This window comes from Thunnus albacares, chromosome 7 (assembly GCF_914725855.1).
Source record: "Thunnus albacares chromosome 7, fThuAlb1.1, whole genome shotgun sequence".
Taxonomy (NCBI): Eukaryota; Metazoa; Chordata; class Actinopteri; order Scombriformes; family Scombridae; genus Thunnus; species Thunnus albacares.
Genome location: NC_058112.1, coordinates 19,823,611 through 19,849,391, shown reverse-complemented (window position 1 = coordinate 19,849,391; position 25,781 = coordinate 19,823,611). Strand labels below are relative to the sequence as shown.

The window sequence follows — 25,781 nt, the reverse complement described above, 5'->3', positions numbered from 1 at the left end:
GAGAAGCTGGTTGACCCTTTTGAGTCTGTAAAAGTAGCACGAAAAAAAAATTCAGTCAAATCATCTGCTGTACTGTCACTCTGTACAATTTATTTCATACAAAAATATAATTTTACAATATATGCATATGCACAGGAGGTTAATTCAACATTCACAGATAGAGCTGTGAAAACATATAGGTAAAGGCATTGTGACAGTCTATTCTCAGAGAAATCCTAAACTTTTCATTAAACTTTAATGGAAGGTTGGCTTTCTGAATGAACACTGCCAGTATTGTATGTCAGTGTAATAACATGCATAACTGACTCCTCCACTGCAACTTTAAATCTTTAATAATTTAGCAGAAATGAACCTGTACAGTCAGACAATAGTAACACCGGTGACACGTGATGGCACTTCTGTCAATCAATAGGTCCACCAGAACATCTCCTGGGTAAGTGTTGTAAATACAGGTAGACAATATTCTCTTGAAAACTCATGCAAGGTAGTGTGTTTTCATAGTTTAATACTGTGCACCCTCATCTTCTTTGTAGGCAAAATAGACTGTGACGGGTCCAACGCTTGTCTGGACTGTTTCTTCAGCGCCCACCACCATCCAGCAACCGATACCATAGGCCAAACATGGGATACCTACAATGAGTGGACACAGGGATTATTAAAGGATAGGTTCACAATTTTTCCAAGTCTGTCTTAGAACAACAGCCGGGTGTCCATATGAACACTGAAAGAGGTTTTCCTCACTACAATCATTCTATGAGGCTTCAGCAGTCTAAGTTAGTCATATCAAATGGATATCTGCCACATTTACAGTCTTTTTAGCATCAAATTCCCTCTTTGTGTTTACGTGTTGAGCTGCTGTGGTAGTATAAAAAAAAAAAAAAAAAGGGTCTTTGGCACTAACAAGTTTAACGTTGAAAGATATCCACTTGATTTGACTAATTTGGACGCTTCATATTAGCTTCAGATAAACCCATTTTTGCACATAAGGAGGCTTGTGGATTTTGGCCTCTATCACTTACATTGAAAGTGCATTTGAAGGGGATATATCAATGGCCAGTATGAACAGGAGGAATGATTAAAGCAAGAAAAACACATGTCAGTGTTCATTGGGGCACCAGACCACTGTTTTAAGACAGACTTGAAAAAATGTGAATCCGTCCTTTAATGCACAGTTTAAAAGTAATAGCCTATATGGCAAAAAATCCAATGTATTTATGATACTAACCCAGATTAATAACCTTCAACATGGTGAAAAACTTGTCCTCAAAGTCCAGGTTCTGTGCAGGAGCTTTGGAGCAGTGATATTTTATAAAAGGGAAGCAGCCTGTTCTCAGTATTTGGTAGTTGGAGCCCTGAACTGTCCAGTTAAAGTTGGACAGTCCAAACTGGTCATTGTGGACGGCAGAGTAACGAACACAGAAGGAGGTCCACGGCGGGAGACGACGCTGCAGCAGGTGACAGGTGAGCACCTCTGAGGCAGCGGGAAGCGGGACTGTCCTGCCAAATGTGCTCGGAAACAGGGCGACCTTTACAAACGTGCGGTGTATCTTTCTCAAAAGTTCCTTCATGACTTGTTCAACAGAAAAAAGCAGGTAGCAAGGTATTTTTTTTAAATCACCTGAGCTGCATGCAAATTAATGGCCATAAATGAGATGTACAGACAGTTTAAAATCAGCAAAACATGTTATAGCTTCGTCCTTCAAAGCAGTGCAAAGTGCTGCTTGGTGCAAGTTTACATTAGCAACTAACGTGTAGCTCAGCTGATGTTAGCAAACAGTCCGGTTCGTGAGCTTTAATTTACACCCTGCTGAACATATTATGCTTACACATGTCCGGATACACACGTTTAACACATCCAAGTGATCTTATCCAGCTACAGTACAAGACCTGTAAGAGGAGCAGGTGTCCATTCATGTAAGCTCTAATGTGCTGTAGCGTTTACAGCTCTGACCTGGTGCTCCTGCTATAGTCGTCCGGTTGGAAACGCAGCGCTGCGAAACTGTTCCTCTTCAACAATATTAGTTCTGCATCAGATAGCAGTTTACTCAAACCAGAACCTATAAAACAACAAAAGTGAAAATCTAAATTAGCCTCCTTCGTTTCTTTTTTTTTTTTTTTTTTTAGAAATTATTTTATTGTTATAATTGTATATATTATATTATTATTTTAGTCCAGAATTCAACAAAATGACATGCTACATGCTGAGGTGACACAGCATTTGCTCACCTTTTTTATAGCTCTGAGGACATGGACATAGAATAAACATCTGCTACAAATAAACATCTGTCAACCTCTATCACCACTGACTCAAGTGGAGGTGTTTTTGTCACCAGCTATCGTTCATCGACTACGACAAAGCAAATCAACTTACAGCAAGTGTTGAGTTTTTTCAAATCAAGGTGTGTTGGTCTGCTGCTGATCAGCATCATGGACAGCTGCAGCCCAATATCTGCACCAAACCTTCTTCATATCAGCAAATAACAAGTTATCAGGCTAGTATGCAAACATACATACAGTAGAAAGATTAGTAATGTCATAGCAACTGTTCAAACCAGTCAAGGTTTATTTACAGGATATATAGACACTTGTCTAATACCTTAAGGGTGGCGTTTGAATACAAATGTGACTGATCTGAAAATAAATTACAGATTTTAGTTCCCCAGACATTTACAAATCACAGCTTTAAATCACTAAACAAATATACATGGATATGAAAAATAAGACACAACACTCAATCATTACCCTGAGAAATGCTACATTAAGTCATGTCTGTTTCTCTGGATGTAGAGAAGCTCAGCAGGAAGCAGTGAAATTCAGGCCAACTGAACTCTACTATTTCATTGGGCCCTATATGAAATAATAAAATCCAACAAGCACATCCTTGCTGCAAATGTTATACTATACATGCATATTTATTATAAAATGTAAATTTACATTCTTTGCAATAGTGCCTCATATGTGCTACTGAATATGAATCAAGGAATCAGAAAACTATTACAAATCACAGTGACTAGTGATTATGAATAAGCAAAAACACTAGCAAGTTAGCATTGTTTTTACTGCATTTTCAAAAACAAAAATACTGTATTTCTGAAAACAGTTTTATTATATTTCACAATATGCACTATGATGGGGAAATAAATATTGTCAACTTACAGAAGACATCCTTTGAAAATCCGATTACAACCAGCATCAATCACTTTCTCATCAACTGCTGAAAGTAATATATGGCCACAGGTTCGCAGCAGCAATGCATCATGTCTTGTAACACTGAACAATATATTCAATATACTTATACTCATCTATCTATATGTCTTGGCCCGAAATCAACATGCATAGAATACTACACATTATATGTACATTTCTGTCACACTTGTAGTAGTTTAAGCCTTGATAATCTGCAACTTTCAACACATAAAACTGCTTTGTATGATGTGAATGCATGAGTACTTCATAAAGTCTTGAATGAGGCCTACTGATTCTCTGGTGAAATTACCAAGCGCATAGTTTAAGGTATGTGTTCAAATGTTCAAATAGATCACAAAACTATTCATCATAAAGGTTCTTGACAGACTAATAATGTTTTTGAGGACTTTATTTAGCCAGTTATGTTTAATCAACTTTGATCCATCTCCAGGGTTCAAGACTCACTGTGTAATTTGAAATGAAAGCTGGCAAAGACATAATGACTGAACTTGGCAAGAGTAAGGTAAGTGTATCAGTGAATCAGCTGTCTAAGCAGCAGCTTTATCCTTCACTGCTCGCAGCTTGTTCTGAACAGTCATCTGCAGTACATCTTCAATGTCCTTGATCAGCTCCTCCAAGAAGCAAAAGAAAAATGTTTTGAAATCATCACCCATTATTACTCATGATCTTTCATTTTTATATATATTTTTGTCATTATTATATTTTCTTACTTAACTGGACTTTAGCAAAAACATTCTGACTGACAGCTAGCTGACAGTGATTCTGAATATGCAAGTTTCATGGTATAGATGAGGAGAGATCGTTAAGTCATTAACATGGTACCTTGAAATTGGTTTCTCCTTGCATTTTAGAGGATGATATTTCCTGATGAATGACTGACAGATTCTGAGCAAAGGTCACAAGGGCTCCCCTGAGATCTTCTGAGACTGTTCTATTAATGACACCACAAACAAACGAGTTTACTAATGACCCCCATGTTGCCAGCTAAGACACAATCACCTTGTTCATCTGATGGTTGTGGTTAAATGAAACTTTCAGCAGGCAACAACCTCAGTCTTTAGGGGGATGAGCGCAGCTTGATTTAACTGTTACAGCACTGTGCAAGCTAAAGGATTTGTGTGATAAATATGTTAAATAACCCTCTGCTTAACAAGTTCTCGACTTTATAACAACATTTACAAAGCCAGAGGTGGCATCTTAATCCTCTAGAAGAATTGTCTCTTCTCTTTAAAGAACTCTTCATCCACCTAATCCTCTGTTGTTTTTTCCATGTCCACTCTCAGAGAGAGCGAGGTAAAGCGAACAAAATTCTCTCTCCTGTGGGTGAATCGTAAATTTAACAATAAAAGTACGTTTATTAATATGACAGAATAAGAAATACTTACATCATTCCAATACTGCATCGCTCGCTGCTGTCATAAAGAGCAAAGACTGTTCCTTGCTTCCTCTGCAATTTAAAAGTCACAGACAAACTGTCAAAGACGAGCTCCATCATCACATCGTGCAGATTAAATCAATGATATACTATGCTGTAAAAATGATCTTATAGGATTTTATAAAGGCAAACAGGTTTTACCTTTTTATTAAATCCTATGCCATGAGCCTTGCACATCTTGAAGAACACATTATGATACAACATGGAAAGGTTGGAGTGAAACAAGTGGTTCCCAATAACTGCATAATGATTAACCACAGGAGGCTGTAAAAAATAAGCAATAAAATCATAAATAAAAGTAATTTCTCTTAATTGTATCATTTTATGTTATCTTATATTTAGGGCTCAAGTATTAGGTGGTGTCACGGTGTATTTAGTGGTAAAATGGCCCGAGTAGAGAGGGCTGAACCCCATACACATGTCCTTAGGGTCACTGTTTGAGTTTGGGGAGTGTGTGTGATTAGTGATCATGATGACACATGTGGTAAACTGTTGGGCCTTTCTTAATTAACTGCGGGGAGGAACAATTAATGTTTAGAAGACATGCCAAACACAAGATGAGCTTAATTGTACGATGTCAATCAAAGAAACTACAGTTTTGGGACTGCAAGTGTTTGTATTCAGTTTGAGATAAAAGTGCTACTCAATGCACAATACATATCACCATAATAGAGGGATTCTGAGCATGTGTCATAAGTAACACTAGAGAAGTTGATTACTTAAAAGTGGCAGGGCTCAACAGGATAAAAATGTTCCTGGTTCTCAAGCACCTTTGGGAGGCAAAAAGCGCAGGCTAAGCTCCTGTGAGCACAGGAGATAGCCCATAACTCGCTGTGATGGCTGTGTGTTTGCAGTTGTCAAACGCAGGACCCTCACACAACAATAAAAGTGTCCAACAGGGATTTAATTGTGTTTGTAATATGCAGGCCTCTAATGATGGCCACTGCTAAAGCCATTAACCACTGTGGTAGCTCAACTGCTGAACTGAAGCACCAGGCCACCAACTAGATGAATGTTTGATAAAATAATACAAGTCGCAGATTAACAAGCGTAAACTCAGGCATAATGCTAATAAAAGAACTCTATTGTTTAAGGCCTGGCACCAGGTTGATGAGGTGTTCAAGCATGCATACACATGCATAATGAAAACGGTATGAATTATTAATGTGTTGATTATTTAGGCTCATCTATCAAAATGATAATGAATTCAGCACCTAAACACCAATTGAGCCCAGTGCGTAATTACAGTATTTAGTTGTATTTAACAAAAATGAAGAGCAAAACATTGATCTATCTTTGTGATTACTGTAGCGGAGTAATAATATCCCTTAAAGCCTCTGCTTGCTTTCTGTGTGGTGGTTTCTTTCTTCTTGAGGGAAAAAAATAAACAACATAATTCAGGGGAAAAAAACAATCTAAAAATATTCAACTTCAAAAAAAAAAGCATTTAAAATTTACCTTCTCATGTTTAAGAAAAAAATAATTCTATCAAAACTGCCATTATAAGCAGATATAAAATTGTACTTTGGCTGCAGTCTGGTGTTCACAGGATTTTTCTCTGACTGGCACTGGCACTTCCAAACAGCCTGTGCGGCAATTCAGTGTTCCTCCAGTCATCATCAGAAGCATCTGGGTCATGGCCAGCTGGTTACTGTATGTGAGGTCCAGATCAATAGCCCACACCTGCAAACAAGACATCATAAACTCGAGGTCACAATGGAGAAAAACATACACTCCAAATGTAATAATTCCAATGTAAACACAAAAAATGGAACATCAAAGTATTTCACCCACCAATCCTTATAAAGAAAAGGGTCAGTACCTTTTAGTTCTTACAAATGTTATCCATGTTGAGAGGCAGAGGAAAAGGAAAACATGGTTAATGGTGTGTGTGCGGCACAGATTTGGGTTAATTCAGATGTAGAATGACACGTACACAAAGTAGATCCTTCCCGGCGTATTTGGAGTCAGTCTGCCCTGGGCTAGTTTGTTCGGCTCAGGTCTGACGAGAAGCTAAGTTCAGATATGTATGGTAAATGGCATCATTATAAGTATATTAAGGGGTCAGGTATGGTCGTAGCCTTCTGCTTAAACAGGGCTAATTTTCCCAATAATAACCTAATAGCTATGCCCTTTCTTCAAAAGTGGCAAATAAATCACCAGTGAAGGAGTTGTTAATAACTAAGTGGCAGTCGGCTGCCTCCTTTTGCTGTTCCTATTTGTCAAAGTAAACGCTCCTGCCACTGAATGCAAATCGCTGCCTGTCTGAACCCTGCAGTCTCTGTAACATGACCACTTTATCTCCACTAGTACATGGATATCTAACCATTTACAGTCTCCTATATATTTTATTTAGCATTAAAATCAAATATATTGTGGATCACATAATGAAGAACATATCAGCTTGAGGCTACACTTACTGATTCATAGACAATAAATGTTCATATTGTGTTACCATTTTAGTTTAAAGTGATTTAAAAGCACAGTTAAGATCGTAACTTTAAAACATAATGTATACATTTTAAAGGAGCTGTCATGCAAAAAAACATAACAATTGAAAAAAATCACAAGAGCCACTTGAAAAAATGCTAAAAAAATAAAATGATAAAACATTATATTGTAAAAAATCAAATACTGGATATTTCAACATGTAACCTAATTTGTATGCCAGTAGTTATGAATTGCACTGCAGTGTCGGTTGTAGTCAGTACTCTGGAACAGTTTTTCATATGACAATGAATGAAAAATCATTGCTTATGATTGTTCATTGTGTGATAAAATAAACTTTAAAATACACCTCAACTTTAGCATAAAAATGAATAAAAAATAAAATAAAAAACACACTATATTACAGGGACATAAATGAGGGTCTACACATATAAAGTGTTGTAAAAAGTACACATTAAAACTACAAACAATTGTAAGCTGTGTACAGTCATGCACTGTATTCAGTCACCTTTACTGTCGGAGCAACAGACGCTACCAGTCTCTATGCATCAGGTTGATACCTGGGCCTGAGAGATGGACACACTCCACCGAGCCATTCACTCTACTCACTAAAAATCATACTCCACTGTCCCATTGTTGCTCTTAACAAAACTGTAGGAAATGTAAGCCTGGATTGTACCTGTTTTCTATTGCCTTGCATTTTCATTAAAAACCTTGATGCTGCAGCTGGGGCCCCGCCGTTCCACAATGTGAGGGAAGACTGCAAGGGCAAACATATGTGACCCACTTCTTCCCATCAACTAAAGTAGGCAGCTTTTAGCAACAGGTTTGAATCTAAATTGATGTTTAAATCCAGACAGGTTTGCCCATGTGGCTCTCCTCTGTGTGTGTGTGAGGGGGGGGGGGATGGTTAAGTCTGTCTTTAATGTTCCTGCATTTATTGAAGCACATATTGTTCATGGTCTACTCTTAATTATGCTGTCAGTGAATCCCATTCAATACCGGGTCAACATTTAAACTGAAAATTAATTGTAAGGCTGTCATTATATCATTCTGAACACTTAAGGAAAAGAGCACCTTCTGTCCCTGTGATAGATTTATGAAATGGTACATTTCTTATACAAGTGTCACAGCTTTATCACTGGAATCACAATTTAGTTTGACTATAATCAAATCAACTTAAAATCCTGAAATGTAACAAATACTATATCTGACTCCACAGTGAATATAGAGACTGTTATGCTGACAAAATAATGCTGCTAGATGGATTTTTAAATCTTAAAGGAAACATCAATAATATTGCACTAAAATAAAAAAAGAATTTAAATGCAAAATGTTTAAAGTTTTAAGACACAAGTTACATTGTTTTAATGCTTGTGTGGTCATAGTGTGTGTTAATACCTAATCCATAAGATACTACCCTCTAGTGGCAAGTAAGCCCTTAGCTACTGTTTTACTCCACTTTCTTTTTGGCCAGCCCTATAAACACAAATGTCTGTCCGTCACTGAGTCACTCACTGACTCACTGACTGAGTGATGATGTTACACCGTAACCGGCTGTCCCAAGTCAGCCAAAGGCTGCCGAAGCCTGGGACAGCCAAGTATCCCAGAATGCATTTCGCACCAACAAGCAGTGATGGTGGAGATTTTGAGCCAGGCCAAAAGCTGTTGTAATTTTCACTGTAGGACTGTTAATATGTCACTTTATTAAGTTTCAGTATTTTTTCCAGGAGAGAAAGTAACCATTTAGATTACCAATATACAGTCAGTTTATCCAAATAACGCCTATTTGGAAATTTGCTGCAACGAGGTGTGAGGAACCACTGGCCAGTCATCTCAGTTGCTAGCAGTCCGACTCCTGAGATGATTGGCCAGTCAGTGTCCGTCGTCATCTGGGGAGAACATGATCCAATCAACTGATCTGTGCAGCTCTTTGGTAATTTACTACTGGCTCTAATTTCTCCATATCATTTTGATATATGATATAATTCCTTTTGGAAGATGAATGTTGGTCTCATAGATGAAATCTAACAATTGTAGCTGCCACATTAGTTTGTCTGAATGTAAAGTGAAGCTTCATATTTTTACTGGACAAAAACAACAGCGCTGCCTCTGGCACTCTATATGTACAGATGTCACCACATTTCAATAAATATAAATGTATTAAAATGAACAGATCAGTCTATATTAAATTTCATTTTATTTTATTAAGCTACATAACAGTTTGGATTTTTAGTATAGCTACATTACAGACTGAATAACATAATTTACTGCATCTCTCTGTCAATGAGGTATTTTTTTTGTGAGGAAAAAAAAGTGTTAGTGGAGCTTTGAGTTGAGATTATTTTGTCACAGACTTCTGGGCTCCCCACGTGTTGCCACTTCCTGTATCCTCTGCGTTTTAAATTAAAAGCCCTATAGCATTTCATACATGGTCCAGCCATATACTAGGTTTTAACCTAGTCTTGTTTTCATTAGGAATCCCAATGAATAACAAATGAAGCATCAACAGTGACGGGAAAAAACAAATGGAAGAGTTTTACTAAAAGTCCACCATAAAGAGGTAGGTGACAAATGATGTATTGAAATCTGATGGATTTTTAATGAGAGAAAAAAGAAGTGTCCTTCTTCATACCCTTTTGCAAAACTGTAAAGCTTCAGTGTGTTCTCCACTGTTTTGAAGGTTTAGATTTTTATAGGCCACATTATAAACAAAGCATTTCATTTTACAGCTCTGGATCAATACACAGTCAATGCGTCCACATGTTAGGAGCAGAGGTTAAACCATCATAAACCAGTCCATTTCCAATATCATAAATCAAGAAGGTTTCAACAAAACTTAATCCTGACAAATGAGATAAGGTTTCAGTGGTGCCTTACTCTAATAACGGGAACATTTTCAGGAGACCACTGCAGGTAACCAGCTAGGGGTTAAACACTGACAGGGCATCTCAGTGAAGCTGCCAAATCACTTTAGAGTGACCTATTGTCTGAAAGATAGGTGCCTCTGAATTTCGCAGCGTTTTAAGGTTAAAGGGCAAGACTTAAATGATGGAATCAGTGTATTGACACAATAAGACCTGACAGTTTATTAGATGGCCTTGTGACACATTTGGTCCCTGTGCCTACTGTTTGCCTTTCCTGTATTCCTGATCCCAGGGGAGCAGTAGGGGAGGCACCTATCTGCTCATATGGATCACTGATCCAGCCTAAAATTGATCTGGTTCACCAATATGGTGAAATGGAGCACTTTGACACCAAGTGTTGCAACACCCCAAACCATATCTATCATTTTAGCGTGAGTTAAGGTTTCCTTCAACTCCTGCTGTGTCTCACCTTCTGCTCCATGGTGCTGTGGTTCAGAAAGGTAGCCAGGTCCACGGAGACATAGCCTACGATAAGGCGCTGCAGACAGGCCTGGCCCACACGCATACAGATGGGGCGCAAGGTCTCAGGGCATACAGAGGTCTGAGGGACAGTGGAGCCTATAGCTTCCATTTGACAGGAGCCGTGGAGCTGGTCGCCACAGGACAGCATGGTCACCTCACCCCCAGGCTCCAGCAGCAGATCTACTGTCAGACAGGTGACACTGTCTGAGGGGGGGAAGGCCTCCACCACACCGCCTAGACACACAGCGAGAGCAGAACAACAGTACAAACCATCAGTACTTGAAACTCTCAGAGCAACTGTTTAATAACCAACAAGAGTAAAATAAAAGTTATGTAAATTGTCAGTTAACATAGGCAACATCTGGAAACTAAGAGTGACATTAGAAATGACTGTTAGCATATTCCAAATGGCTGCATTTGCAGGTGAATAGCATTCAGTAGTGCCTGACAATAGGAATCTGACCTTGCCTGAGGAAGGTCTTCAGGAAGCAGGCCCAGTTGGAATAGCAAGAGGTTTTAGCAGGCCGGGCATAACTCGCCAGCCACTCTGGGATCTCATGTAAATATCTGAGCAGTACAGTCTCCTGCAGAAAAAAAGTTAATCGGTATACATCAGGGATCTACTGGAAGTGAACTGTATCTGAGGACATTATGTATGTTTGTTCATTCAGACACAAGATAACAACTCTTGGCTACTTTATTTTCTCCCATTATCGTAGCTCTCTGGGTGTCGACTGCATTATTGGAAATGCCCTTGTGTTATCCGGATGGCTCCAGTGACTGCTTGTTATCCTTGGGACCTTTGGTGGCTGCTTCAATTTCTGTGTGAGTGTCTGATGGATACTGCAGGAGGGTCTATCTGTGAGTGACAGCCTATTATCAGAAGGCCTCAGGAGTCTAATGGCTTTAACTCGCAGCCACAGAGACAGCACCTGCCCTCAATAACAACTCTCTCCACTGGGCAGCTGATGAATACCTAAGCTAACCCCATCTATCTGGGGATCAATCAGGGCTTGACTGGGATCAATATCGCTCTTGTTTCTGTAACTAGTAGATGCCATAATGGTTTTACCACTTAATTACACTGTTAATTTCTAACTTTTGTTTTAGATGTCTCTTAAACAATTTGGCAACTCAAGTAAATTCCTTCCTCTGACAATGCGGGATGTCGTTAAACTAACAATAGCTCCATCAAACATTTAGATGTCATTTTGGCTGTATTATAAAATTACAATTGAATGCTTATGTTAATTTAATAAATAGTCCTAGTCCTGATTCTTCTTTTAATTCAATTCTCTATGTAATAATATCTGTGCATGACTATAGTATTAAACAGGAACCTACCACCTTTTTAAACCAGTCATAAAAGGTACTAAATTCTGAATGGAAATAATGTCTTCTTTGTTCTTTCACCGCTCTATCTAGAGCGTTACTTTGTTTTGAGTATATGCTGTCTAGCTTCACTGGAGACGGAACTGGATATTATGCTGTTGATATTCCAGTCATGTAACAGCCATCATCATATTCAAGTACTGTAAGAGGCGAGGTCAAATGCTACACAGTGATTCCCCCTATACAAACCATAAAGCACACAATGGTGCGGCAAAAAGTGTAAGGGAACGGTTGTCATTTTCAACGGAAGAGCAAGCTCACCCCAGGACTTTGCCTATGCAGTGCACAGAAACAGCAGGACAGGAAGGAAAGAAAGAGAGGTATTTTGCAATAAATTATTTGGACTTAAACTGCGTACAGTACCCTGTGATAGGATTCAGGCTTTGCTTGGTGTCCACATAAAACCAAGCAATCTGGTCATAAATAAAACAGATGTTGCCCTGTCTCCTTGATTGCCATTTCATTTCTCCATTACATAGTGAAACAACTGAGAAACTACAGTAAGTCTTGCAAACAGAATATAGGGGATAATCTGATTACTAGTCACACATTTTGTATGTATGTTCATCTTCTGTAACACTGTCCCATCTACTACGGCCCATGACTAATTTTATGTGTTATTTCAAATAAAACAAACAGTACGAGGTACTCTACCTCTAACTACCATCATTTCTCATCCCTGCAGAGAGCACTCATGACCTTCAGCAAAATAAAAAGGAAACGGAAAACAAACACTTATCAAATGTGGACCACAGAAAATGTTTTAACATCTTATTAAGGTGAATTTAGGTTAATCATGTTAATGCAGAACATTAAATATTAAAACTCCTCCATGCAGACTGCACAATATTTAGCCAGAAAACATCTGTATAAAATGTCCCTCTACCTCTTCAGAGGTAGTGATTATCAAACGACCCATTTACTTGACAAACTTAACCTAAATAAGGTGTTGCTCAAGATCTGTTTGTACACAGCATGACAAAAAGAAATACTCCATCTGTTGACGCTATTAGGTGTAATTTTTACCCTCTTGTGCCTAATGATCCATATGCAAGCTGTGTGAGCACTTAAGTGTGTGTATGGCCCCCTTCAGGCATTGCATGGGTGCAGATCTACATGTCTTTAACCTCTCTCTGTGTAAATGCTCAAAGAGGCCCGGGGGCTTTCTGCAGGGTGAAACATTGTGCTGGAGGCTGTGGGCCTCACAATATTTAGAAAAATCTGCGGAAGCTGCTATAGTTTGGATGGGATCCCTCCTCCTCCTCCCTGTTGTACCCTTTTAGGCTTTCTTTTGCATAGCCAGAAGGGATCTGATTGTTTTTATTATTCTGAAAGACCACATGGTATTCTTATGAGTCAGGCTTCCTCATGCTGAGCCGCTCAGAACAAGCAATAATTAAAAAAATATGCACGCAGTCTGTGTGGGCTAAGGCCAAGCATACCGTCTAATCCTCTCTGTACTTTTATAGTGATTATCGAGGGTATGGGACATTCCACTGATATTTGTATAATATGCAGTTTAATTATCACTTATTAGTTTTTGGTCAACAATGATCTTGGTGAAAAACTGTTATGAATTAATATTTAAAATGCTTCATTCAATAATTTGTATTTCATTAATAATGAATTAAATTGCTACTATTTTCATAAACATGGCTTTAAACATGTATTAACTGTATTCTTAAACACTTGAAAATACTCATAATTGTGAGTATGTGTGCTATTCACTAACTGTCACTGCTATTGCAATTAGGTTGACTTCTTTTTGGCTACGCTAATGAGTGTCATATCTCAAAATACACTGCAATGTTTAAACATCCATCTGCAGTTTCTGCTGTGAAGAGAAGATAGCAAGGAGATAAACTCATATAAAATATTCATGTTTGAGTATAATCAACAACGTAGCTGTGTAATCTTTCAGCATATAGAGCCAAATTGCTATCGTCAATATAAACTAGTATAACACCAGAAGGACGATGTAATGCATTTAAGTGGTTAATATATTTTAGGGGAAAACAATGTCATAACAAATAAAAAAAATAAAAAAACATGCAATGAGGGGCACAGGATGTGGGCTTTGCTTTGATTAAAAGAGCAAGGTGTAGAATAAAGGCCAGTTAAAGTGTTGTGTCCATATGGCCCAGAAGCCCTGAGGCTGTCGGCCTACACTGGGGGCCTCGGCACTCTTCCCTCTCCATGGGACCCCAGCTGGTGAAACAAACCCCATTTACTTTCCTGTGCTGCCTCAGCCACCATTATGGACCTTGGCTGTGGCTCAGTCACTCTGCCATAATTAACAGCACCAATGCCACAACAATTACAGCCCTGCACCGCAAATACACTATGAATCAAAGAACGAGCTAATGGGAACAAAACAGAGTGAGCCATAAGAAGCTTGAGATGACTGCTGTTCTTTCGAATGGAATAAAAAGTAAAATCGTTGTGCTCCAAGCCCACAATCATTAGCCTGTAATTAGTTTACACAAAGCTCCCAGTTAAATGGCAAAATGCGGTAATTAACACATGACAGAAAATCAAAGGCTACTTTGTAAGCATATGAGAAATAAGAGCCAGAGGCTCAGAAGCTGTGTACAGATTGTCACTGTACTAAATGAATGGTTTACCAATAATTAAATACATTTTATTTGTTTGAATAGGTTTGAGATTAAATCAGAATTTGTTTTTTTTTTTAGAAGAAAGTAAATGCTGATACAATTTCTACAATAATTGCAACATCACACTTTCAACTCTACACAAGTATTTGTACTTTAAGGTTTTCTTTACAAATGGTTAAGAAACATCTAATAGGCAGAGTGTTGAAGAACAGAGACAGAAAACTAGAAAATGCAGATCAGAGCATCAGCAGTGGCTGCAATTAAGGATTAAATTGTTTTTTTGATTAATTGTTTGGTGTCATTTGTATTTCTACTTTGCATTGCATTTCTATTTCTTCTGTCTACTTTGAAGACATTTGTAATTTGTAATACAGGTGAAGCTAGCTGTAATTCAGCGTAAACACATGTAAAGAGAAAGAGATGGTCTGTTAACTAGAATGTCTGTACTGTGATTTACTCGTCACTACAAAGGTGAGTAAAGAGATAAATACCATTAGTTTTTTTCCTCCCCAACACAGCGACACCAGTTGATGTGCCTAAGAGAATGGATAACGGCTGTGTGTATAAACAGATATTTTATGTATTGATTTAATGTTCTGTGGCTCTGGGGATGATGCTCAAAATACTGTACTACAGGGATCAACGCTGTGACTGTTACATTAAGACACCCTACTCCAAGCTAAATGATGTCTCTCTGACCCCACTGTGACCTCCAGTATGCTCTGGTGAGTGAATCCCACCCTTTTTTTAAGCTGTCTCGTCTCACTGAGGAGCACAATCTCCATTTTAATATCTCGCTGTTACTGTAATGTTACCTATTAAGTATCTAGTTGTTACTATGTTCACTTTAAATGGCTGATTCCTCATTGGTATGGGTGTAATAATAATAGCAATAAACTTTATTTGTATAGCACTTTTCTAAAATCAGTGCTTTGGAGGGAGCAATAAAAATGAAGTATAATAGTAAAAAATATCAATTTAGGGAGAAGTAATAAGGGAAATAAATAAAATATACAGAAATAAAAACAAAAACCTAAAATTCAAGCAAATTCAATAACATTCTGCAGAAAAGTGTGTAAAATGTGCTTTAAGAAGTGGTCCTATAGTTTATGACTGTGAAGAAATGATGTAATCCTGTAAGTCATATCTTTACCTGAATCCATTTTGTGTTCCATAGCTTAGGGCCATAACGATGGTATTCCTGCAGGGCCCAGTTATAGCAGCTAAGATGGCATATATCACAGTAAGCTGTGCCACGGCCACCGTGCTCAGAATCCATCTTGAAGAGCCAGCGCTGCACATCAATGTTTTGAGTCATAAGCTCAGCCAGTGTTTCATGAAGCTAAACCAAAAGAGAGACATGTGAATTTGACACAAAATAATATACAGAATTACAAGTAAAAGTTACTGTAAAAATGAAAATGTGATCGAAGGACCTAATGCGGTAACGTAGACTGTTTATTCATTTCTGTTTTTGATCTCTGACCTGGTTTAGCGAGTAGATATCTCCTTGACCAGGGGGTACATCAACCTCTGCCTCAGTGAAGATCCTCCTTCCTCCAGATTTGGTGCTGTAGAGCTGTGCAATAGCCGGCTCCGGGCCCAGGATTGGCACCCCCAGCTCATCAGCCACTGCCAAGTCATCCACATGGGCCGCTCCGCCCACAATATAGGCCTGCTTCCCCTGGATCAGGTATTTGATGCGCTTCAGGGTGCGTGGACTGTACTTTAGCAGTGTGGACAGGCACATGTTATGAGTCTGGAAGACAAGAGGGAGAAAGATTAGCGCTAGAGCTAAGAGTTCTCCGTGTCTCTTCCAAGGGTTGTTTCTTGACCTGATTTATCACTGTGTACACACAACAGATCTATTATTGTAATAGCCAGCAGGGTTTTGACCTCTCCTGTATTCCAGCAGGTTGAATTGATAAAAGCTGCCTGTGGGAGACCTCCCTTATCCTTCACATCTTTAATGTGTTGCTAGCAATGAGCTCCTTGGGAATACAACTAATTACTTCACATCTGTATTTATTTGATCCACAAGGAATTATCCCTTCTGTCACTGGCAGAATGCGCTGCCAGCCATGGGTAGCAGTGATTCATCTCAGCAACACGTCTGGCACAGTTTAACAACAAAACAGCAGGAAAATCAATAGAAAGAAATGAAGAAGACCATGTCACCGTGCACATTCAATCTAATGCAAAAGGATGTAAAAAGATGGATAGAATGGCTGGATGTGAAAGGTTAATGCAGCAACACCCACATTTTTATCAAATTGAGGTAATCAAAATTTCTAAAAATGCAGCAGTTAGGTGGAATGAACAGTTAATTAAACCAGCTAATATGGAATTTAATTTTTACTGAACACCAGCTAGAAACTATTAAATATATTTTAATTAAGTATAACAATGTAGCTCTGCTGTGTTTATCTCAAACTAACACAGATGTTTAATTTCAAAAGTAGTAAAAGGGAATAACAAATATTAAACAAAGAGTAGCTCTCACAGGGCAACTATATGGTAACAATCTCCTCTAGTACCCTCTAGAGGAGAATTAACAAACTACAGATGCTTGGAGCACAATCCAGTCAGTTTCTCAACAGTAGTTTCTATAATCCAAGTCAAATTTATACACAAAAATTCACATTTGTACGCAAAATGTAAATATAGTTGACCTCACCGGGAAATAATCTACAGCCTCAGGAGTGAGGATGATAAAGCGTCTCATGAAGGCCTGAGTGGCCCTGGTTTCAGCCCCTTCTGTGGCTCCATCACACTTCAGGAGACTGGTGTAATAGTGTAAGACATCCTCCCCCAGATGCTGCGGACATACGTAGATCACGTCCACATTTTGATCTAAAAACATACAGAGTGGGCATCACAAACAATGTGTTTACAGTAGGAAGTTAGTGTGTGTACAAAGTGATGAGATTATGAAAAAAGCTCCTACCTCTTATATCACAGAGTCGGCCTATTTGGATGTTCTGTAGGACGTCCAATCCCTTCATGCTCAGTCGCTGGCTCTGAGAGTATCCTGTCAGAACGAGGTCACAAAATCTTTCAAATAGAGATCTTCTCTAATTGGCTTTATTCAAAATCTGTGGCTCGGTACAACTACCTTCCTTTGTGTTCACTACCAGGCTTGGAGGTGGGGTATTTAAGTCTAATCACACAGTAGTGCAATCCGATGATTAATTTAGCTTAATAACTAGCAGGTGCAGTGTCTGTCGTGTGCTGGGAGTCCTGTTGCACCGTGTCCAGCCACCACTGAGCTACATCCAGTGATACCTCCAGGATTTCACTCTATGTCTGTCTGGATTTCTGCCTGAGAGAGAATCCTCAACTGAATCAAGGTAATTAAATGATTGGATTCATGCTAATTAACAACAATGGGGTTCAACTTTCTAATTATCCTTGCTCACACAGCACTCTCTGTAGCCACCCCAAGTGCAAATAAAGCATTCCATCTGCTAGTAATTAGGCTTAATAATTTTAGACAATCGCTCAATGATTTACAATGCACATGCCTGATTACAGTCTAAATGTGAGTGCCATGGTGAAATTAGAACAAGAACGGATCATAGCTTGCACTCTACGTCTAGTGCAAAAACACAGCAGCCTCTTCTGCTTGTGTTTTTTTTTTTTTTGTACAGCAATAAAATAAGACCTTTGTGCCTCTTGCAAATATTCAACATAATGGCTTTTCATTTGCTTAATCTGCAAATTAAATGGCGATTGAGACAAAATTGTTCAGTTCCCTGGCATGGGGACTGTCATCATCCTGTGAGTGCTTTCCTGCAGAGAGTCATTTGAACGAGACAGAGTGCCTCCACCAGGGCCACAGACTGGGACAGCGGAGTGGTGAGACAGGGGATGACTGCTGCCAGATCAGATATGTGTGTGTGTGTGTGTGTGTGTGTGTGTGTGTGTGTGTGTGTGTGTGTGTGTGTGCAGCAGGCAGAGAAAGCTACCTAATGAAGGGATGTGGATAATGGTCCTCTTGGAGGACTGGATGTGTTTCCAGTTGGCTGCCAGATGCTGGGGATGGAGAAAAGGAGTTATCAGAGAGGGACTGCCTGAGTGTATACACACACACACATGCACACACACACACGCACACACACACACACACACACACACACACACACACACACACACACACACACACACACACACACAGAAATCATCACATCACTGCATAGCTAAAACACATCAAGCCAACCTCTCTCTGGGCTAACAGAAGCAAACCAAGCATAAAATACCACCTTAATTAAATTAAGCGTTTACTTTAGAAACATCTTCTCGCAATTAATTCAATCAGCAAGGTACATGATGCTACTGCCAGGGGAAGATTAGCAGGCTTAATTAACAGGGTATGAATGTTTAAAGAGTGAGAACATACATTTAGTGCATGTATACACACACACAGTGATGTTAAAACTAAATGAACTTGTAGGCACTAATTAATAAAATGTCAGTGCTCTAAAAGATATTCAACCCAGATGACAGCACAGACCTGACATCTATGCTGAATGGGGGGAAAAAAATCACACCACTTTATGCATCTAGGAAAATTACGCTGTCACACTACTCTCTTGAAGAGCTAAACAGAAACAAAATTTTATCTTGAGATGAAGAAGAATGTCCAGCTGGGGCAGAAAGAAATTAAATATATTTAGAGATTTGATTCTTATTCTTGAGATAGTGAACATAAAAGTTTAATACCCTAAATCTAAAATTTAATTTGCATTAAATTAAATCACTTTTGGTATATTCAAAATTTCATAAACACCCCACTCCAACCCTACATGCAGCCCCGTATGTCCCACTCAACTAAAAATCATACACGTGTATTATATTAAACTAAATTTAAATATTAAAACTCTCTATAATACTTACAGCATGTTATGATATAATTGGCTACTGCCAGATACCCCCTTTCCAGCCTTGATCCCTAACCCTCATTATCACTGTTTCTCCCTTTGTCTTCTTTTGCTATCGATGCGGCTGTGGTTTTACTTTGTTCATCTGTCTCTATCCTTCTTTCTGCTGTTCTCAACTGTTAATCTGTCTCACTTTTCTCCCCTGTTTTCCTGATTATATATTTCATAGTTTCTCTCCCTGTTCATCTTACTCCTCTGATTTTTTCATGTTTATCTGGCTCTGTGCTTTCTTCTGTTGTTCTATTCTGTTCATCTGTCTCACTGCTTCTCTCTACTGTTGGTCTCCTGTGAAAATCGGAAGTTTGAGACTAAATGAGAAACAGAACCTAATAATAACAAGTGTAAATGTGGACACAGAATTTTTTTTAGCCTGAACAATATTTTTAAACATGAATCTTCTTAAATATAGAGTCAAAAAGGTTTTTTTGTTGTTGTTTTTTTTATCACACAAGCACAAAGTAACATTAAAAGATTATGTGGATAACTTCATTTGGATGAACACTTGGATGGAACTATGTAGATCCAAATTTAGGATTTGGTTTATTTAATTATTAGAAGTCATAAATTATAGTCTGACTCTAATTTGTGATAAACCTACAGAACACAAAACAGAAAAACAAATGCAGGCTAATTGAAAAGGTGGGAGTAAAAGAGCAATTTTAAGTGAGCAAGAGGGAGAAAGAGAGAGAAAGCAGCAGTTGGATTTAAGAAACGTCACCTGGGCTCTGCTGCGGTGATTCTCCAGCTGTCTGAAACGCCTGGCCTGCAGGGCCTTCCTGACACGACGCATCTGAGTGTGCATCAACCATGAGATGGCGATGGTCCCTGCCGCCCACTTGCGGCGGTAATGTCTCAGGTAGGCTGTCCGGGCTAGGTAGCGCCTCCAGCAGGACTGGATGTGGATGGCAGCCGCCTCAACGCCTCCTTCTCCCTTGTAGCGCTGACCTGGGCGTAAGACCAGATCCATCACCTCCTCCCAGTTTTCAAGCACTGAGAGGAGGCCGATCACCGGAGGAGCCCTTCTCCGACCATTATCCCAACCGTGGCCAAACTCCACTAGCTGTTCTCCACTCACCTTGGCTTGAGGCACTGCAAAGTCCCTGAGAAGCTTTTCCAAGGCCTCAAGAGCATCTACCACACTGCTCCAGCACAAACTAAAGCTTTGCTTGAAGTGACAGAAGTCTGTTGCCATTGGGTCGATCTGTCCCTTTATGATGGTAAAGGGGAATTTGCTGGTGTTTACTGCAACTTGCACAGGTAGATTCTACAGAACAAAGTGAAGCTAGGTGAGAGGAACAACCAGACTTTGATAAAACGATAACAACTTTGGAAAATCATTAATTAGTAGTATTTTAGTGTTCATACCAGAGGGCTTTGAGAGATAAGACTGTTGCTGCCTTGCATCATTCCTGTGTAGTCCATGCTCTTGGAGGCTGCAGAGGGAGGCGGTGTCTTGGTGGTCCCGGGGGGTGTGCTTTCTCTGCCTGTTTTTTCGTGGGTGGGTCCAGGGTCTGTTTCCCATTTTAGCTGCTTATGACACCTGGACTTGGAGCCTACCATGCCTGAAGACACAAACAGACAGGCTCAATTGTATTCCATCAGTGATTAATCAAGTGCAACCAGTCATCACTGTCAAATCAATTGACAGCTGTCCCTTTTACAACAGACTCAGTACAGGGTTTGAACCAAAAGGCAATAAAGATAATGAGAGAAATGGCAAGAGAGCAACATAGAAAAGAGGGTGCATAATTGCCAGCATTGTAGAAATCAGCCTTTCACAAAACATTTAACTGCCTTAGTGCAGGAGATAGAAGAAGAAAAATAAGTTTTCTTCTTGTTTATCCAAGCATTAAAGGCCACACAAAAGATATAAATTACAGTACCAATCAAAAGTTTGGACACAACTTCCCATTCACTTGAATGAGAAAGTGTGTCCATACTTTTGACTATTACTGTATATTAGAAAACAAATTGGAGACAGAATCAGGTAAAATGCATCTTCTGTAGAGTCTTTGGAGAAGCACTGACCCATCTTAGAAGAATATGAATCCTCTCTGGGGTGAAGTGAAGCAGCCTTGTGCTGGATCAGTGTATGAAGCAAACCTGTGTTTGGAACTGATGAAAATACAAATTAATTTTTAAAACTTTGTGTTTGTCCTTGGTTATAAAACTTTCAAACTGTGCAAAATAATAAAAAAAAAGATTAAACACAAAATGATGAATAACATGTTGAAAACCAACAGAATAACTTATAAAACTTTGTGCTTGTCCTTGGTTATAAAACATTCAAATTGTGCAAAATAAAAATAAAAAAATTTATATGAAATGATGAATAAAATGATGTAAACCAGAATGCTAAATTGATATTTAAAAAAATCTAAATAATGTGATGTAGTCTGGCATTGAATAAAAAGCAATGGTCTGATCACAATGCATTAAACAAACATCAAACTGCAACACACAATAAATGAGCATTTGTCTGGAGTGTAACTGAGGTGAAGTGGTGGCAGTGAAATGTCTATTTACCTGTCCCCATGTCGTCCTCAGGTATTGCCAGGCTGTGACGGCCCTTTGGTTCAATGGGGTGAAAGGTCACTGTGGGACCAGTGATTATTCGTTGATGTTTTACCTAAACAGAACAAGAATTGGGAAAGCCTTAAAAAAGGCGCTGATCATGTTGTCAACTGTTAAGTAATCCACTTCCTGCAGAAGTTAATTACAAAGTAGCCAAGATTAATGATTCATCTTAAAATATTATAACTTATCCAGATCTGGATTACTGATGATCTTCACAGACACATCTTCTAAAGGTATACATTTTAATACTCTGTTATAAAAAAATCAAAAGTAGATTTAATGTTCTAATTCAAGACAATGCATTTTTAATAGACTCACTATTCATGGCTAGATTTGAATGTCTCATAACTCATAAAACACAAAGTTTGTGCTGCAGATGCTCCAGATGTGTCACCTAATGTCCTCTCCATTGTTCTCCTCAGACCACTGAGCTCTCTGACAGACCACAGGTAGTAGCCAGGTGCTGGGAGATACTCCGCTCAAAGGCACACATCTGTTTCAGATGGGGTTGGGAAAAGGTGGCACCTTTTGTAAAATTGTCCCTGGCATGGGTATGGAGTGGAGAAGAGCTGGCCTGAGTTGCAGGAGGAGGCAGTAGGCAGAGAGCCAGTGGTTAGCAGTTGGAGAAGCTACGGCTGTCTTATTGGCATGCTGGACCAGGTACCCACTTCTGTCCTGAGACAGCTGTAAACCAGTAGCCCATAGCACAGCAATCAGGCGCCCGTTTCTTTAGAAGAATGCTGATGTGCTGCAATCTGCTGCTTTCCGCGATTTTGCAGCCAGGACTTCCATCTCTCCTATATCAGAGTGACAGTCTTGGCCTCTATTTCTCATGTCAGGTACAGATTCCCAAAAACATATTGGAGAAGAAAGTGTGTAAAATATATCTAAAACTACTGCTGACCTTTGCAAAGATTAATTTGTTTGCTGTGACAAGTGCTGGCTGTCATCACTAAGCTAAGTGACCTTTATGTCACTGTCTCTCTGCACATGTGACTTGAAGCATCTATTAATGCAGACCTGTACTATCACTCTTCACTCCAGCATAAAGAGTCTTTTCTGAGGATTAAGGGAGTACGTGTCAGGGAAGGGAACAATGATACCCATTTTATCTTAGTTGTACAGAAAGTCTTGTAATACCTCCTAATCAAATCTTTCTTGAGGCATTTGCTGTATGTTACAATTAATATCAACGATATCAACTCAGGACAAGGGGAATCAATTTCACCTTGTACAAAGCAAACAACTGGAGGACATGATATTATTCTGATTATAGATCATATAAGACGTCATGCACTGATTGGTGTCTTTTCCAGCAGTAAGACTGAAGTGTGATGAGAAAATATGCTCCATAACCAAGAACAGCAAAACAGCAGATGTAGCCTGATTTTGTCAACAAATATAATGATCTAATTCTCCTGGGTGTTGATGGCTGAGTTGTAAAAAGCCACCGTTGAATTAACTGTCATCCACTCCGTGAGTTGTCATGTAGACAACAAATTGCGGCACATGATTATGGGAAGCAAAATCCACCATCACCTCAACTTCTTAATGGGACTACAAGGCTCCAGGGTAGATGTGAGTCATGTAGCATTTTCAAGTTCATTGTGTTTATTTTAACCTACTTGAAGTATACAGATCAGTACAGGGAGAACCACAAATTTAGGAAAATTAACAGATTAACACTTGAGAGTCACGTAAGCATACTTTCCACATTAGGTGACACAATCTGAACTGCTACTGGAAATGTGACGGTAAGCCCAAACCAGTTCTAGCCACAACCCATCCCAGCATACAACAAACAGAAAACAGTGAATCAATCACAGCCAAATCAACATGCTTCTAGAAAAGGTTATTAGCCCTGTGACAATGATACTACATGATAAGAACCTGGAATTACCTTCTTTGAATTTGCACTGTCACTTAATGTCTATATATTTATTTCATGTATGTCAATTATGTGCATCAGGTTTGCAACAGCAAATTTCTAGTATCAACAAATGTAACAATAGTAATCATGATACTGATGGCCCAAAAACATGTACTGTATTTTGAAAGTGCTGCAATTAAAAGCCTATGTACCTAAGTGTAGTTTCTATGGAAAGCAAGCATGGCAAAAAAATCTAGTACTCCCAATCTACAACTAAAGTTAAATCAACCTACATTCATAGTCAGATGACTTACTGCTTTTGCACTCCTCTTGTGCACATCAGGGAGTGGAACCCCAAATTTCTGGTGCATAACAGCTCTGTTATTTGGGTGAGTGGGATTATACAGCAAACGCATGGTTAACGCTGTCTTGTGCTGAATGAGACAGATAGAAGAAGAGATGGAAGAGGAAAAGTTTCAAAACTTGAATTATGATACGATGTACTGTGGAAACATTATATATTAAGCAGAAAACTGTACCGTTTTTTTCCTTTGTCTTATGATCTGTTCTGCTATTTATGTCCTGTCTGTTTTAATTAGTAATACAATAGAATATCTGAATCCAAAAATCTATATTACTAAGTAAAAAATGAGTATGCATTTCTGGATATTTACCTTTTCCCCAGGTGAATCCCATGTGAGGTCCTCCTTCTGTGGATGCACATCTGGGATACTCTCCAGATCCGGTTTCCTGTGTAATGTCTTTCTTTCAAGCTCACAATTCCCACCACCAGAATTTCTTACAATTCTTTAAACATATCACTACAAACTGTCAGTGAGATGGCCTTTACAGACACTGCCTTTACAGACAGTTACTTAGTAAAAACAAATACTATATATATATATGCTTCTCCTTACTTACCATTTGGGAATCTCCTCTGTCTCCTTTTGTAATTCTCCAATGCTTGGAAGAATCAGAAGCTGTTTGTTGACTGTTTTCAGATAATCCTCTGCATGTCTCTGTTCACAAAAAACACAGTAATTGTCAGTTTGTCTATTACATTTTTCTGATATGTGCATCTATTATACAGTATATGTCTGTTATCGCTGCTTATACTATATTATGGGCAGCATTCTCACCCTGATGCCACTCTCTGTCCTGTGAATGGCACTGTCCAAGGCTTGGATGTCCAGAGTTCTCCCCTTCTCACTGACAGAGATTTTCTCAAGACTACATTTGAGTTGTCTCAAATCGTCTTGAACCTGTAATATACGATACAGCGTTACACAGATAACCGTCCAAGAAACCAGTACCAGCTAATATAACTTTTATCTGAACTAATGTCTGGTTTTGTTTAGCTTAATTATAAGGCAGTCGAGCTAAATTTCTGTCTTGAAATTTAAAAAGGAGAGTAAAGTGTCCTCATTTATTGTAGTTGGGCGTTATGGCCATAATATCTATTTAACCAATTTAACTAACTTTAAAAACTGCCTTGTATTAGCCAGCTGACGCTATTCAACGTACTGTAACTATGTTCAAACATTACCTGGACTAAAACTGCTCCCAACTTATCTTCGGTTTTAAGTGCGTCACACATTTCTTTGAATATGGATTTTAATAATATGATGTGTTAAATGATATTATAATGAAGACTTCAACCATAGATAAACCACACCAGCTAGCTAGTTAGTCATGTAAATAAAACATTTTCTTCAAACATTGCTCGTCACCATGACAACGAGAAGCCCAATGAGTTCGTATTCCTTTCCCCCGAGTATGAACTGTCAGGCAGTACCAACTTTTGCTAATAGGGAGATACACATTTCAACCATAGTCTTGCTTTACCCATAACCTAAACATACATTGTTAATTTATTGGAGTGGCATTTAATGTAGGAGAAGTAACGTT

At 38.8% G+C, this 25,781-nt stretch overlaps 2 protein-coding genes across 6 annotated transcripts; both read right to left on the bottom strand.

The window, feature by feature from the left end:
- Positions 1 to 63: 63 nt before the first annotated feature.
- c7h15orf61 (chromosome 7 C15orf61 homolog) lies at positions 64 to 2,010 on the bottom strand. 4 transcript variants are annotated; one of them, XM_044356240.1, is made up of 3 exons: positions 1,888 to 2,010; positions 1,226 to 1,526; positions 64 to 630 (listed from the first exon to the last, which is right to left on the bottom strand). In XM_044356240.1, the coding sequence occupies exons 1-3, from the start codon at positions 1,912 to 1,914 to the stop codon at positions 503 to 505; spliced, it is 456 nt and encodes a 151-aa protein (XP_044212175.1). In that variant the 5' UTR covers positions 1,915 to 2,010; the 3' UTR covers positions 64 to 502. The 4 variants fall into 4 exon arrangements, with proteins under 4 accessions (XP_044212175.1, XP_044212172.1, XP_044212173.1 ...); XM_044356237.1 differs by having other exon boundaries at positions 1,226 to 1,570; positions 1,827 to 2,009; XM_044356238.1 differs by having other exon boundaries at positions 1,226 to 1,570; positions 1,845 to 2,005.
- Positions 2,011 to 3,087: 1,077 nt separating this feature from the next.
- iqch (IQ motif containing H) lies at positions 3,088 to 25,759 on the bottom strand. 2 transcript variants are annotated; one of them, XM_044356231.1, is made up of 21 exons: positions 25,420 to 25,758; positions 25,013 to 25,135; positions 24,795 to 24,892; positions 24,548 to 24,623; positions 24,188 to 24,307; positions 21,953 to 22,055; positions 21,455 to 21,541; positions 20,792 to 20,988; positions 20,145 to 20,690; positions 18,455 to 18,521; positions 17,434 to 17,517; positions 17,164 to 17,339; positions 15,973 to 16,245; positions 15,640 to 15,828; positions 10,943 to 11,063; positions 10,427 to 10,713; positions 6,167 to 6,325; positions 4,784 to 4,906; positions 4,593 to 4,654; positions 4,030 to 4,138; positions 3,088 to 3,818 (listed from the first exon to the last, which is right to left on the bottom strand). In XM_044356231.1, exons 1-21 carry the CDS (start codon positions 25,468 to 25,470, stop codon positions 3,735 to 3,737), a joined length of 3,135 nt encoding a protein of 1,044 aa, XP_044212166.1. In that variant the 5' UTR covers positions 25,471 to 25,758; the 3' UTR covers positions 3,088 to 3,734. The 2 variants fall into 2 exon arrangements, with proteins under 2 accessions (XP_044212166.1, XP_044212167.1); XM_044356232.1 differs by lacking the exons at positions 3,088 to 3,818; positions 4,030 to 4,138; positions 4,593 to 4,654; positions 4,784 to 4,906 and adding an exon at positions 6,465 to 6,473 and having other exon boundaries at positions 6,246 to 6,325; positions 25,420 to 25,759.
- Between the last annotated feature and the right edge of the window lie 22 nt (positions 25,760 to 25,781).